Consider the following 14,504-nt stretch of genomic DNA (forward strand, 5'->3'; position numbering starts at 1 on the left):
TCTCTTTTTTTCATTCTCATTGCCTATTTCAGGCACGTTTGTTTACTGCCCTGCCTCCTACAGGGAAAAATGAGCTGGAACACATGCAGATTTCCTACTGTCTAACTTGTGTAAATGAACGGGTTTGGCAGCAAACCAGAAGCTTACAGACAGAAATGTTTCCATAGTAACTGGAAAAAGCCACATAGAGGGAGGGAAGAAAACTGCCAAGAAGTTAAGACAAGACTTTAGAAACGTGGATGATAGCTTAAAGAATATTGGCATGGAAGCAAGCAGTAGCTTGTTTTTGATAGTAAAATCCACATAGGCTCATTGAAAAGTTAGACAGGAGCCTAACCTCTGTCAATGACTAGCCAATTTACGTTACTTGTGTTTTATTTTAGTTACATGTGAACTCACCAACTAGTAAGGTTTTCAGCATCACAAGTGCTACTGGATTTTTCACTATATATACATAAGAAGTAGCATTTATTGATACTGCTCGCAGATTAAAACAACAAAAAATAATGAATATTGCTTGCAAAAATATAATCTGATCCTTTAGGAGCAATCCCATATTGTTGTTGCACTTAGTTTTGTGGCAAATACATGTCATGCTTTCTGTCCCCCGTGGAGCACACAGGGCTAAAAGTGTTTTTAAACAGAATACCTATAAAGCTCCAAAGAGTGACACACTGCTGCGATACATTTCTTATCCATTAAGAGGACATATCTGGTACACAATTATAGTACTCAAATACGCCCTCAACAAATGAAATCATAGCCTGCTTTTAATAAGCCTTACTTTATTTTATGAGGAGTCTCTGTGCTCACTGAGTGATACCTCATAAGTTTCCTCTGGGGAACAGACGGTGATGTTTCAACAGGTATCAGAGATTCCTGGCTTTCTGTTGGCAAATGACTGAGTGTGTTTGCTCGCCTCCGAAAGCTTTGCTGAGGTAACGTAACAGACTGCTCAATAGAGGAATCATCTGTTTCACTGGAGAGATCACCCACTGATCCACTGCTCTTGACAACATTTTCTGCTGGAGGTGTAGGAAGTTTGTCTTTCTCCTTTTCACACAATAGTATTTCCTAGCAAGTGCAAAAAACAAGGTTATCAATATATGGATTTAAAAGTCAATCTTGGAGGTGGCAATACCATGTAATTATTCACATCCTACAGATACCTGCTTCAAACCTGGGTCATTTTTATTATGATAGCTCAAAGAAAGAATCTTTGATGTGTTTGCCTTTGTTATTAATCATTTCGGTCAACAAATCCAGTCTAAATTTTATGGAGAAAAAATATTTTTAATAGTATTTTACAGAATATTAAGTACAGTTCAGAAGAAATGGGTAAGAACAGAACACAGGGGTCATGTTTGTGTAATAGCAGCAGCAATTAAAAGGGTGGCATTTCAGACTACTATATACTTAGCACTCATCTAACAATATAATACTCCTCCCATTTATCTGAAGATTCACACACAAAGGACTTGACTCCTACGACTAGACACCTGTTTCAGTTCAAACCCATGCGTTTTAGTTCATTCCTCCCTTCACGTGTTTCCTGTGGAGTCAGCCATTCTTTTAAAAACAAACAGGAAGAGCCAACTCTTGACTAACTAAAGTCAAGTCCATAGGTGACTGGGTATTAGAGCAAAACCAATAGCTGTATCCAGATTTGCAGAGTGCTAGGCTTCCTCCTGGGAAGATGACTGGCTTTTCCAATGCTGTTTATTTTTATTTTTTTTTTTATTAAGACTAACAGCTTTCTAATCATGCAAAGGGGGATATTACTCCACTTCAAGTTTCAGTTTTATGTTTCTTATGAATGCAATCCTTCATACACACAAAATATGATTACATACCATATGGCATTTCTAATTTAAACAGAGCCCAAATTTCTGTCTTTTTTTTGTAGCGAAGGCAACAGAATGAAAGGCCTGAAAACAACTTGAAACTTCTGCAGAAAAGAAACACAGATTTACTGCTTGAGTCCCATCTTGTCAAAAAGTATGGAAATCTCCAGTGAAACCATGGCTAACACCATCCTACACATCACCACTGTACTGACACGTGACTGTTATTCCCTAGCATAAATCTCTGTTACTAGAGTACACTGGAAAATTACTTTGTTCAAGTTGTTCCTCAGAGGACTCATACATATTCTGTCACATGCATTTAAAAATTATTTGGGTAAACAACTTAAAAATACTAAAAAACTTGAATATTGCTTCAAGCTGGGACCGCAACCCCGTCATTGTCGGAGGGACTCCCTACACTAAGACACTGTTTTTATCATACTGTTTGCCTGTTCTGGGGTTTATTTCACCTTGCATACAACCCATTACCTTGCCTACTCCCTCAAAAAAGTTAAAACAAAATGCAAGATGTTAAAATAGAACAATTATTTTAGTAGTTGGTAACCACATTTCACATTTGATTAGTTGTTCCAGTGAATATTATCTTAAGTTTCTAAACATGAACATTCACTCCAGACTTAACTTACTTTACTTGTGCTGCTTAAAGTACTGGACATGGAGTTGTCAAAATCCCCAGCACCAGAACCGTCCAGCAGACCTTTGGCTTTACTGCCCTGTATGGAAAAGCACACTGACAGTTAATGTTATGCACATAATTGTGTATCGCACTCACATACTATAACTACTGTTTAACTATTTCTGTACTTCAAAAAGGAAATTTTCAAGCTAGGTGCTTCTTACCAAGATACAGAGAAACAAAAATGTTGTCCATTACAAAGGACTTAAAACCATATCATAGAATCATAGAATCACAGAATCATAGAATAAGCAGGCTGGAAGAGACCCACTGGATCATCGAGTCCAACCATTCTTATCTAACACTAAACAGCAAAACAATTTCTAGTATTATAATTTCAATGCCTACAAATTAGAAAGCGTAAATATTTTTGCATCATCTGTTCAAGAATATTTTGTATAATCTGTTCATGTAACATTTGTAAGCAACCAAGGGAAAAGTTAAGAAACCTACTGACGGTTTCCTCTGTGCTAACACAACTATGGATCTTGTATCTTCCTAAGCTGAAATGTTTTTTTTTCCTTATGTTCTGAAGCTAAGGCTTATGTTACTCTTCAAACTGCTATTTCAGGCAAAATATAAAGCTTTATCATTATTCGCAGTAGTGACTATTCATTCCCTCCTTGAAGCTCAACAAAATGTTTTACCTCAGATCTAATAAAAATCAAGAATTTCCATCAAAACACATATGATAATGAAGATGCAGACAATATACAGCTGTGCTTATGTGAAGATAGCTTATGTCAGTCAGGATAAACTGGCAAAAATCAGAACAGTAACTATAGTTGACGTACCAACACTAACGTTACGTTTCACATCTCAAACACACCCACAGAAAAGATTTTTATGGGGTAAACTCTGGGAAGCAATGAGGGCAGATACCATTTTAAAAAACCTCTCTGTAGGCATAGTTTTAAGAGAGAGAACACGCTTTTGCCATCATTTATTCCATGGGAACAGGTTACATACAACGTCCAACGCTCTGAAATTCTAGTTTTGCCACAAGTTACAAATGTACGAACCAATAAACTGTGCTAGATCTTGCTTCAATTTAACCGTTCACTGATGAGAAATGAGAATGCCCAATTTTTGTTTGTTAATACGTTGTTTGGCATTCTGTCACAACTTTGCCTCTTTTTTTGTCTCTTTAAAAATAAAAAGGGAGAAGGTCTGATTTTTTGATACAGATGTCTTTCCAACTCTCCTATTATTTTCCACAGACTCTTTGCAAGAGGTGCAAAACAAAGAATATTTGAAGAAGACACTTCATAGGTTTAAGTGGTGCTTAAACTGGGCATCTGATTTCCTTCCTTAACCACTGCTGCATACTTTCAGCAAGTATTTTCAGCCATCTGTTCATGATAAATATTTTCCCAACATGTTTTTGTAGGTAATCACCATTACATAGGAGCTCAATTTTTTCCCACTAGTAAGTATTGTCGACATCTTTTACAAAGAATACCTGATGTGACATTGCATAAATGCCTTCATATTCTTAATGCCTTCTGAAGTTCTTCATACTCCTCACCTTCAAATAATCTCTACCATTTAAAATTTCTGATTCCCCATTATTCATCAGTTCAGTGTCACTAATACATATTATCTCATTAAGAATGCCAAGTCAGTTCCCTAATCATTTCCTTCTACATAAAGGGAAGTGAACAATTATAATTACATTTTAAATTTGCTAAATCTCAACAAGAAATAAAACAAACGTCGCTTTGCATAAGTTCTCAGCTCAACTTCACACTAATTTTTCAAAATGCCTATATATAGTACTTTCTATCTAGCAATAAGATCACTTCTTCCAAGACTAGACTTTCTCTCTACCAAAGCCCTTCTTTGTCTTGTCTCCTTCCAATATGTGCACTCAAATATTTCTGTTACTGTGCTTTTAATAACGACTTGGTTACAACCTGGAGGGATAACAATTATGACTTTTCTATCATTTAAAAAAATAAAACAATGAAATTATGTTTAGAGGTGATAAACATGAAGATACTTACACGTGATAAAATACTTTCAAATGATTCTGTCAGAGATCTTTTTGCTTTGTTCTTTAACATGTCTAATCTGAACCTTGGAGCACTGCTGGACACCTCATTTACAGCATTCTCAGCAGGGGGTTGTGAAATCTGCAAGCGTTTAAAAATGTAAATGAGAAACACTCAAAAGCATGGAGCGGATTCACAACAGTGAAGACTTCCGTAAAACAAATTGATAATTTCTTCTGGTGTCCTTGACTTTTCATCTCTTTTTCTCTACTGACGCTTATATTCAAGATGAACAAACTATCCTAACCTAAGACCAGGAAATCTCTGGGAGGAAACACGTTGAATGTAGTCATATGCTTCAGAAGAACTGTCATTTCAATAGAGATTTATGTCTGTGCCAAAGTATAATTGTACAAATTCTAAATGTTTAAGTGTAGCAGATTAAATCCATGAGAAATCTCTACTTTTCTTCAGCCAAGAAATTAATCAAAATCGATGAAGCTCATAATAAACAAGAATCCTCAAGTGTCTCCGTCACATTAAAATGGTTCTTCCCAAGGTCCAGATATATAACAATCTAACTCTACTAGATATTTCATCAGCAGAAGCACTTCCATGTTAAAGCTACCAGTCTACTGAGAGTTTTACTTTTTAAAATAAATATTTCAGTCCATTTTTAGTGCCTGTGAAGACTATTGGAGCAAATACAAAAATGACACTACTATGCAAATACTACTACCCAAATCCAATGCCTGCAGTAGAAACCAGAGTACAGTTTTCAGGTTCATCTTGAAGGCTGCCAGGCCCCGTAGTCCTCTCTACCCGGCTCTACTCGCAGAGATCTGAATGCTTGATCTATGTAACTGTTAACATGTGGGCAGTTGTGTGTGTATTATCACTGTCACCAAATAGTCCTGGCTAGATAATTTTTTAAAACAGCCCATTTCCTGCATGACAAAGTCACAGGCTTATGTCTTTTCTTTTTACTTACACTCACCTTATCCTCAAAGGGCAAACCAGATGCTGCCTGCATCTGTTCTTATGAAAAGACACTTACTTGGAAGGTAAATTTTGTTCATTAAGATCCATGCACTACTTATCACATTTCATCTTTTCCCTCCTCTGATTTAAATATTAAAAAAAAGGAGTGACAAAAATCACAGAAGTGAATACCTATACAGAAAAGAAGGGAACGGGGACATCAGGATGTCACGGGTTAATGACTGCTAAGACAAATAACACTGCCAGAGTACATGTTTAAAGATATCTGCTATTACACAGCTCTAGAGATAAATTAGCATAACAGTTTATATTTACTCTGATAAGACAAATGGTGGACTGAGAGCAAGTTAACTCTGGTTTTAGAGTATTGGCATCTTTGCAAATGTCAGATTAACCAATTTTGCTTCCAGCAACCGAGGAAACAGACTGCAGCAGGCCTCAGGAATTTTCAAATCACACTGAAGACATATTAAGATATTATCTTGCTTAGTAAATCCCTATTTCAAAGGCATTCATGACTGACAACTATTTGACAATTAGATGGCATTAGACCAAACAGAAGTATTTCAGTTATGATGATCAAGAACCTTAGGCAACATTTCTTCCTGTCATGCCATAACTATCACACTTTTTTCTTAAGAACATTACTGGTGGGATATCCAACACAAGAAATCAAAGAATGAAATCTGCAAAGTTTTCTTCCTGCTTTCAAAGGGAGGTCAAATAATTAGCCAGTAAGCCATAAAAGGAGATTAACTAAGTCAAGAAATAGTAAATGAAGACTTGCTATTTCTCCCATTTCTTCAGGGGTATAATTACTCTCCATATACTTATTTGCTAGTTCGTATCACAAATGGCCAACCACATTTATCACAATGGAATTATTGGCCAAGGAACAGCCAAGATTTTTAAAAGGGTCAAATATAACTGGAACCAAGTTTTTCCAGAGAATGGGTGCTAAATCTTTTATAAATACAGATCCCCTTGAGGTGTCTCAAGATAGTCACAAAACAAGGCATCCAACATCATTATCCCCTTTTGAAAAATCTTAAGTGTGCTACATAAATAGCCATCTAAACAGCACTGATGTCACCTGATACAGCATATAAGGCAGCTCAGCTCTTTGGAAATGAATGGATGACAGTCCCTGCTGCTGTGTCTGCAGCAATCCTCAGCTACTCCTCCCTGAGGCCATTTAAAATGGTGATTTGCACACAAGATAACTTCCAGCTGTTGACTAAATGCAATAGTCTTTATCAAGGACCAAAATCAATGTGTTGTCAGGACACTGACTCACACAGACAGCACGATGGCAAATGCCACAGATGGGCTGAGAGCAATTACAACTTCATTATATGCTCTCTCACATACACTGAATTTTCATTGTAGTGAGAACAACCAACCAAACAAACTAGTGGCCCACCTTGTTTGCATCTCTGTCTTAGGCCTGAAATCAGACTGTACTGGGTACCTCAAAATCTGGGTTACACCTGTTTTGATGCATGACAGTAGCCTATGAATCATAAACAAAACCAGTGTTTACTTCTGCCTATAGTTTGAAATTCCAAAATGTCAGTGGTGGAAATCAGCCTTTGGAAAGATAGAAAATCGGAATGGAAGACTTTTTTTTTCCTGGATTCTGCTTATATGAACTAACATTGAACGATTACTGACCTGTTTTGCCTCTCCAGCATGAACATGGTCCTTCTGTTTTTCTTCATACATGTTTCTCAAAACAGAGATAACCAACTCATTCTCTTTCTGATCACTTCTTGGTCTAAATTTCTTTAATTGAAAACACCACAAGCACAGTAATTATACATTTGTATAACCGTCAGCAAATATTTACTCTTTTCATTTTCTCACTGCCAATACATTGTTAATGTAAGAACGAGTCTAACTTGGTTGATACTACCACTCCAGTCCACCAGAGGACACCAGTATCCCAGGCAAAGCAGCACCACAGTAAGAAAAATACTTGACCTCACTCCATTCACGATAGAATTTACACGAAAGATCAAGGACAACTGTAGATAAATCAAACTGCCACAAACAAATAAAGACTTAAAAAAAATATCATTGCCAATTTGCTTTTGATATAAAGAAAACCACAACACTGTATTTCAGAGTCTACAGCACACATGAAGCTCTCTTTCGCTTACAATGTGTAACGCTTCTTATAGAAAACCTTTTCATCCGGTATTTTGTTTTTGGAAAATGACAGAGGTATTTTAAAAATTAGTGCACAAGGTGAACATATTTCTCTCTGCCGCATTCTATTTATATCTGAAGTATTGTAAAAGAAAATGTAGGCTGGGTAGTCAGCCTCACAAGCCAAAAGACAGGGAGGAAATGCAGAACAAAGCTTCCATGTTCCAAGAGGAAATGGTTAAAGACCTGATCGGCCAATTAGACATTCACAAGTTTAAGGGGCCAGATGGGATCCAGCCAAGGATATTAAGGGAACTGGCAGAAGTGCTTGCCAAACCCCCTTCCATCATCTACCAGCAATCCTGGCTGATCAGGAAGTTCCACTTGACTGGAGGCTGGATGATGCTACATTCACATAAAGGGCTGGAGAGAGGATCCTGGAAATTACAGACCTGTCAGTCTGAGAAACTGGTCATCGTTGAGTGCTATCACACAGCACACACACAACAACTGGGTGATCCGGCCCAGTTAGCATGGGTTTATGAAGGGCAGGTCCTGCCAAACTAACCTGCTTACTGGTGACCCGCTTACTGGATGAGGGAAAAGCTGTGGATGTAGTGTACCTGGACTTCAGGAAAGCCTTTGACACCATTTCTTACAGTATTCTACTTGAGGAAACTAGCTTTCACTGGTCTGGACAGGCACAACCTCTGCTGCATAAAAACCTGGCTGGATGGCCAGGACCAAAAAGTCTTAGTAAATAGAGTTAAATGCAGCTGGAGGCTGGTCACAAGTGGTGTCCCCCAGGGCTCAGCGCTGGATCCAGTTCTGTTCAATATCTTTATCAATGACCTGGACGAGAAATTACTTAGCTCATGTAATTGCTCTCAGAGAGTAACTTCCAAATTTGGTACTGGATAATAAATTGCCACATGGGAACACACAAAGAGACTGAAGTGACTCAAGAGGAAGGACACATTATTCTTCAAGTCTGAAATTTCCTGATGTTCAGTACTGTCGAGCACAGTGACATTTCATATGACATTCACCATCTGTCTTAAATCTAGTTATGCTTTCATCTGTGCTAAAAGGGACTTCATTCAGAAGACAAAGTTAAACTCTTTTAGTTAGTTTGACAAGTATTAAGACCTAGGATAAATTTTAGACAAGATATTTTCTGATTTGGAAATGTTACAGTAATTTGTTTTGGTTGAGAAACAGTTAAATGGTCTCACAGTACAAGGTATTGCCTTCACCTACAAAAAATGCGTGCAGTTTTTGTCACTAAGAAGTCAAAATTTGCAGGAAAACAAGTGGTATTAGGGCAGAGGAATAAGTAAAACAAACCATTTTCATCCAAAGACAAGTTTTTAACAACTCTAATGATATTGAAATTAAAACACAAGGTGATTAACACTCTATTGAATAAAAGATAATGAAAAATTCACCAGAAAATGTAAAAAACTTTGATGCTTCACACTGATGCTAGCAAAAATCATCAATTGCTTTAATATCTTGTAGGAAACAAAAAGCATACCTTAACCTCCTCAAAAACAGAGGCCTGCTCCTGGGTATCTAGAGTAGTCAGATGCTTTTGTAGCTCTAGTTTAGTCTTAGAAGGGTGTAACCCTATCAAGGGGAACAAAGAAGAGAAAATCAAAGTCAAATTTGTCACAATTAATCAATCACAGAAATATAAATACAATTTAAGCCAAAGCTCGTCAGTTATTTGATCTGACCCATTGCACTGATTTCATAGCAGAGTATTAGAAAGAACTCTAGATTAATTTAAAGCTACTACTGAACTCATGTCTTTAAAATGAGGGACATGAACCCTGCAATGAGATTTACTGAGCACGGATCAGGATTATATTCTTAGTTGAAGATTCCATTATCACACAAGATAAAATAAACTCACAATCTACTGCATTTTAGCAGACTGCTTTGTTAATGTTTTATGCAGTACTGCTTGGATTTTGCTCGTGGTATAAATACAGTTTCCACTGATTTTCTCCAATTTGTATGCCTTGGCCTCTTCTGAAAAACAGTAAATTTATTGCATGTTAGTTCTTGCTTTGCCTCTTGCTGAAAACATTTCCTGATGGTTTAATGCAGACTACCCACTCATTCAGATTATTTTTTTCTGCTCTCATCCTGGATTAAATTCCTTTCCTCTATTTTCTGTGAGAAAACAGCAAACCATCAACAGTATTTTTTAGTTCAGTTTCTGATCATGACATTTCTTCTTCAGAAACAAATAATATGACTAAGCAGATGGCATGATTAAAGGCATTAAGAATCATTTGCCTTTAAGAAGTTTCTCAAAAATCATAGCAAGCTGAAGACCAAAATAGAGTGAAAAGTAGTTTTGGAAGACCTCCAATTTCATCAAATTAATGCTAGATAGGTTTTAGTTCCACAAGCTACTGTCACGTGTTCTGACAAGCCGCTGTTGCCCTTTATTCACCCCAGACACCGCTTAAATGAATGAAACCTAACTGAAATTTGCTGGAATGCAAGGAGGCTTTTTTTTTTTGTCTTTAACTTGTTTTCTGGGCAACAACTATAACACTAATTGCTGCATTTTCATGAAGGAGCACAGACCAACATCACAAACATGCACATGAAAAGCTCACTGGTTCATATTTAGTGGTAGTGTAATGCTAATATCTTAGTGGGTTCAACAGGACAGTAGGTTGTACCTATTGACACATATATCCTTGAGAAAATCTGTATCTACAATCTCCTGCTTTAAATGGCTAATAGAGCCAAGCTAGGTGCAATTCAGTAATATTTAGATTCTTAATTTGCTTTCAAAAATTCAACTGAAATAGAAGAAAGCAGCTTAACTTTTGTTAGAAAATTCTTAACAGGTAACTTCATATTGCAGTCTTCTAAATAAAAAGACTAGCTTTCAACCCTAAATCTCAAGTCCCAAGGCTCTTTTTAATCATTCATTCCTATAGAATTTCACATGTTAGGTTGTCCCACAATAGAACTGTTAGAAAAAAATATCCAACCAGGAAGTTTTTTAAACCCCACCTTCTATCCTTTCACAGAGTTTATACAAGCTTTGCATAGGACATCCTTCACAGAGCTGGGGCTGTGCCTTGGAAGTCTGTTGCACAGCAGCTACAGTGAAAGCCTGTTTCAACGTCATCATGATTTCATCCACCTGAAAAGAACAGAGTGTAAAAGAATAAAATTTCAAGCCTCCACTTCCGTAATACAAATGAGACAGTCTTTTAGAACGACACTGCTGTTAGTTTGAGAATGCATTTAGGATTAAAAAGAAAAGCTGTTCCCTTGCTATTTCTGTGTATAAACACACAAGGAAAACAAAAATCATTGTGAAATCATCTCTTCCAGACCACCAAACTTTATACTGTGGTCTAATAAAGGACACTACCTCTATCTAGAAACCTTTTCTTGCCTGATTAAAAAGTTTACTGCAATTGTGACACACTAGTCTTACCCAAAGCACAGTAATGTAGTCCTGATTTTCTTAACAGGTACACTACGAAGAAACCTGTTCCAAAAAAGAGGCACAAAGTCTAACTTAATTTGTGCAATGAAAGGAAATTTTACTGGATTTTAAAGAGGATTTCAACTTCTGCTTTTAAAACAAATTAAAAATTTCTTTGCAGACTGCTATGTTATTTACATTTTTGAAATAAATATACTTCTGAATGGAGAAGGATTTGAAGACATGAAGCAGAACACAGAGCATGGAGCAACAGAAAACTTTCAGGGCCTCATATTCTATTAGGCTCTTCTTTCACTTACCAATGCTTCATCTGTGCATTGAAACACATAGCAAACAAAGTGGAAGCCTCCATTTTCTGAAGACTCTCTGCAGATGAATCCGAAGTGATCCACATGTCTAATTCCCTAGCACAAAAGCAACAGTAACAAAGCAGTCATGTTTACTGTCAATGTTTTGTACCTGTATTTTTTTCCAATATCAAAAACATAAAAGGCCCAACAAAGTTAGATAGGTCACATGAGCTACTTCAAAGCAATCTGGACACTAAAAATCTATTCTGTTATAGAACCCATTAATTCATAAATCATTTAAATTTCAAAGTCAGACTTTGTTTGTTGTTTGCTTTGTTGTTTTTTTAATTATTGAGTTATAACAGATCCATTGGAAAATACAGGCAGGAGGGAATACTACTCAAGATGTATTTTACTCAATATCAGAAATAGTAGAGGGAGAAAAGCTCACTGTTTTTCTTCTCTTTTGCTTAAGCAATCAACAATTGCCCTATTTTTGTAAGAGCAAATCAAAGCAATAGTGAAAAATAGATAAGTTTTCTTTTTTATATCTAAAGAAAAGCTTGGCTAGTTAAAAAATGAAAATGGTTACCTTTATTACTTAATGATCCCTTAGGAGAAATGAAAGCTTCCCTAAGAGGCATGCAAGTTCAGGCACAATCTACTTTGAATAGCAGACAAACAGTACATCCGCCAAAACACTAAGAAGTTGTTTTTTTAAAAATTGTTGCGATTTTTTTCATTTTGAAAAGACTTCCAGGTTAGTAGAGTTAGGTGATCTCTTTGCACATCCCCTTAGTCCACTATTCTTGGTAAAAAAATCCTAAACTTATGATGACGAGTTACATGCACAGTGGTAGAGCCTGTTTATAGAAATTCAATTACACTCAACACTATTTTACCACCTTCTAGCTGCCAAGGCACAATATTAAAGTAGGGCAAAGAGAGGTAATAAACTGTTGTATCAAAAACCATAACGATGAATCACAGTAAATCAGAAATTTCAGTGAACTTGAACAATCTGAAGATGCCAAACAGAACATTTTTATTGGGTTTTTTTTTTTTGGTTTTCCTTGTTGACAGAGCAAGAATCACTGAATGTTCTCCTTATCTTTTTACCAGGTGAAAAACATTTAAAAAAGCATTTAAAAAACATAAAAAGTGAATACTCCTATAAAACAGAATGGCCAGGGGTCCCAAAAGAGAGCACATCAAAGCATGAGATATACTTAAGCAATCTGAAAAATGTCTTATCCTTCAAAATACCAAAAATAAACCTTCAGAGCATGCTGACCAAAGGAAGGAAAATAATTTGACATATACTGGAGATACCGGGTTTGTTAAAGTGTGACAATTACACAAATAACAAAGGCTTTAATACACAAATCAAGCACTAACACGCCATGCAAACAAAAAGATGAGAAGGACATTCAAATGATATAAAGCCTGCAGGTTCTCCAACTCTAGCTTCATTGGTTGTCTAGTCTAAGCATTTTAGGAAGCAGCTACACAATAAAGTAGAGACAGGCCAGTGCGACCCTGCAGGCTCTCCCTCCATTATCCAAATTGCAAACATATACAGAATGTGCTGAAGACCGTCCCTAACCCCCGAGCCCATGTGTCTTCTTCTGAAAGCCCATTTCTTCTCCTGAAGTCCCAACTACTATGGTGGAAGAAGCCCAGCCAAGATCATGCCCACAAAACTGCAAGTTACCAGGAGCTGATAAATGTTCCTAGGTGTTTCAGATTACCTAATTTGGATACTTCCCCAGGACTACATACTTCTTACTGCCATCATACCATCTCAATGATACACTGGGCATTCTGAAAAGTTATTCCAATCTCCATTATAATTTAACTCTAATGGTTTTATGAAAAAAAAATACTGAAGTTCTTGTGTGATCAAGATGAGTCCTTAAGATTGTTCTGTCATGTCTTCTGAAATGTGCTTACTTGGGGAGAAAAGCCCCTTGTAACCAAACACAGATATTCTAGTATTTGCCCAGCTGACCTAACATCTGCCTAGCAACACATTCTTCAGACAGGAGGCAAGATTTCAATTACAATCTCACTTCTACTGCTTTGAGAAGCACAACTTTCTGCTGACCTCTGGAGCAAGACACAAAGTCTACCTAACTAGCTCCTGCCTAAGGGAACATGGAGATAAAGATTTTTTTGCAATCCAGGAGTTCTTTTCAAAGCTCTTTATCTGGCAGCATGCAGACTAGTTATGTTTACTCTGAAACTTTTCCAGATAGGCACTTGTACATTTAATGATGAAACTTATCCTCATAAAAAAAAAAAAATCATTTATGAAAAAGAAAATCCAAAAATGCTACAAGAAAACAACAGCAAATCATATTCCCTTTAAAATAAAGTGGGTAAATAAACTTACTGGGAAAACCTTTTTTCCCTATTTTATCATTAAGACCACAGCCTGTGATGCACTGAATAGACTTGCATTATGCAAGTAAGTCAAGTGCAAAACAGTTCCTAGAGCAAGAAAGAGCAGTAAAATTCCCATCCTGGTACACTCGGTTTTATACCCAAAGAAGCCCCACAGTACAAACAAGCACTGCACTGTTATAATTCAAGGTGAATTTTTAGTTAAACCAGCAAGAACATCCTTTCCTTAACAAATGTAAGTGTATTTATATAATTACAGTTCAAGTTAATTCCTCAGATATTTAAGGTCAAATGACTTACAAGTTTTAAAGAAATAAAATCTTCTCTAAGGACTCTACCCTAGTTTAATGAATTAAATTCAATTTCCTCATTTACTTAAACTGAATCAAATCTGGTACACAAACAAACTACATACAAATATTCCAAATACAATAACAAAATAAACAAATACCAATAGTCCAGTGCCTTCCAGTACCTGAAACGGGCTTACAAGAACACCAGGGAGGAACTTTTTACAAGGGCATGCAGTGACAGGATGAGGGGAAATGGCTTTAAATTGGAAGGGGGAAGATTCAGACTTGACATTAGGAAGAAATTCTTCATGCTGAGGGTGGCAAGACACTGGAAAAA

At 36.6% G+C, this 14,504-nt stretch overlaps 1 protein-coding gene across 5 annotated transcripts in view; it reads right to left on the minus strand.

The window, feature by feature from the left end:
* TBC1D1 (TBC1 domain family member 1) overlaps nucleotides 1-14,504 on the minus strand; it is a 105,647-nt gene that overhangs the window by 37,066 nt on the left and 54,077 nt on the right. For 3 of the 5 annotated variants that reach the window (XM_069856176.1, XM_069856174.1, XM_069856178.1), the window contains 7 exons: nucleotides 11,478-11,582; nucleotides 10,734-10,866; nucleotides 9,229-9,320; nucleotides 7,215-7,325; nucleotides 4,551-4,679; nucleotides 2,495-2,581; nucleotides 785-1,074 (listed from right to left, as the gene is read on the minus strand). In XM_069856176.1, the coding sequence (XP_069712277.1) occupies nucleotides 785-1,074; nucleotides 2,495-2,581; nucleotides 4,551-4,679; nucleotides 7,215-7,325; nucleotides 9,229-9,320; nucleotides 10,734-10,866; nucleotides 11,478-11,582 (947 nt within the window). The remainder of the gene's footprint in view (nucleotides 1-784; nucleotides 1,075-2,494; nucleotides 2,582-4,550; nucleotides 4,680-7,214; nucleotides 7,326-9,228; nucleotides 9,321-10,733; nucleotides 10,867-11,477; nucleotides 11,583-14,504) is intronic. The other 2 variants (XM_069856177.1, XM_069856175.1) reach the window with 1 other exon arrangement.

The sequence above is a fragment of the Phaenicophaeus curvirostris genome, chromosome 4, assembly GCF_032191515.1.
Source record: "Phaenicophaeus curvirostris isolate KB17595 chromosome 4, BPBGC_Pcur_1.0, whole genome shotgun sequence".
In the NCBI taxonomy this organism is placed as follows: domain Eukaryota; kingdom Metazoa; phylum Chordata; class Aves; order Cuculiformes; family Cuculidae; genus Phaenicophaeus; species Phaenicophaeus curvirostris.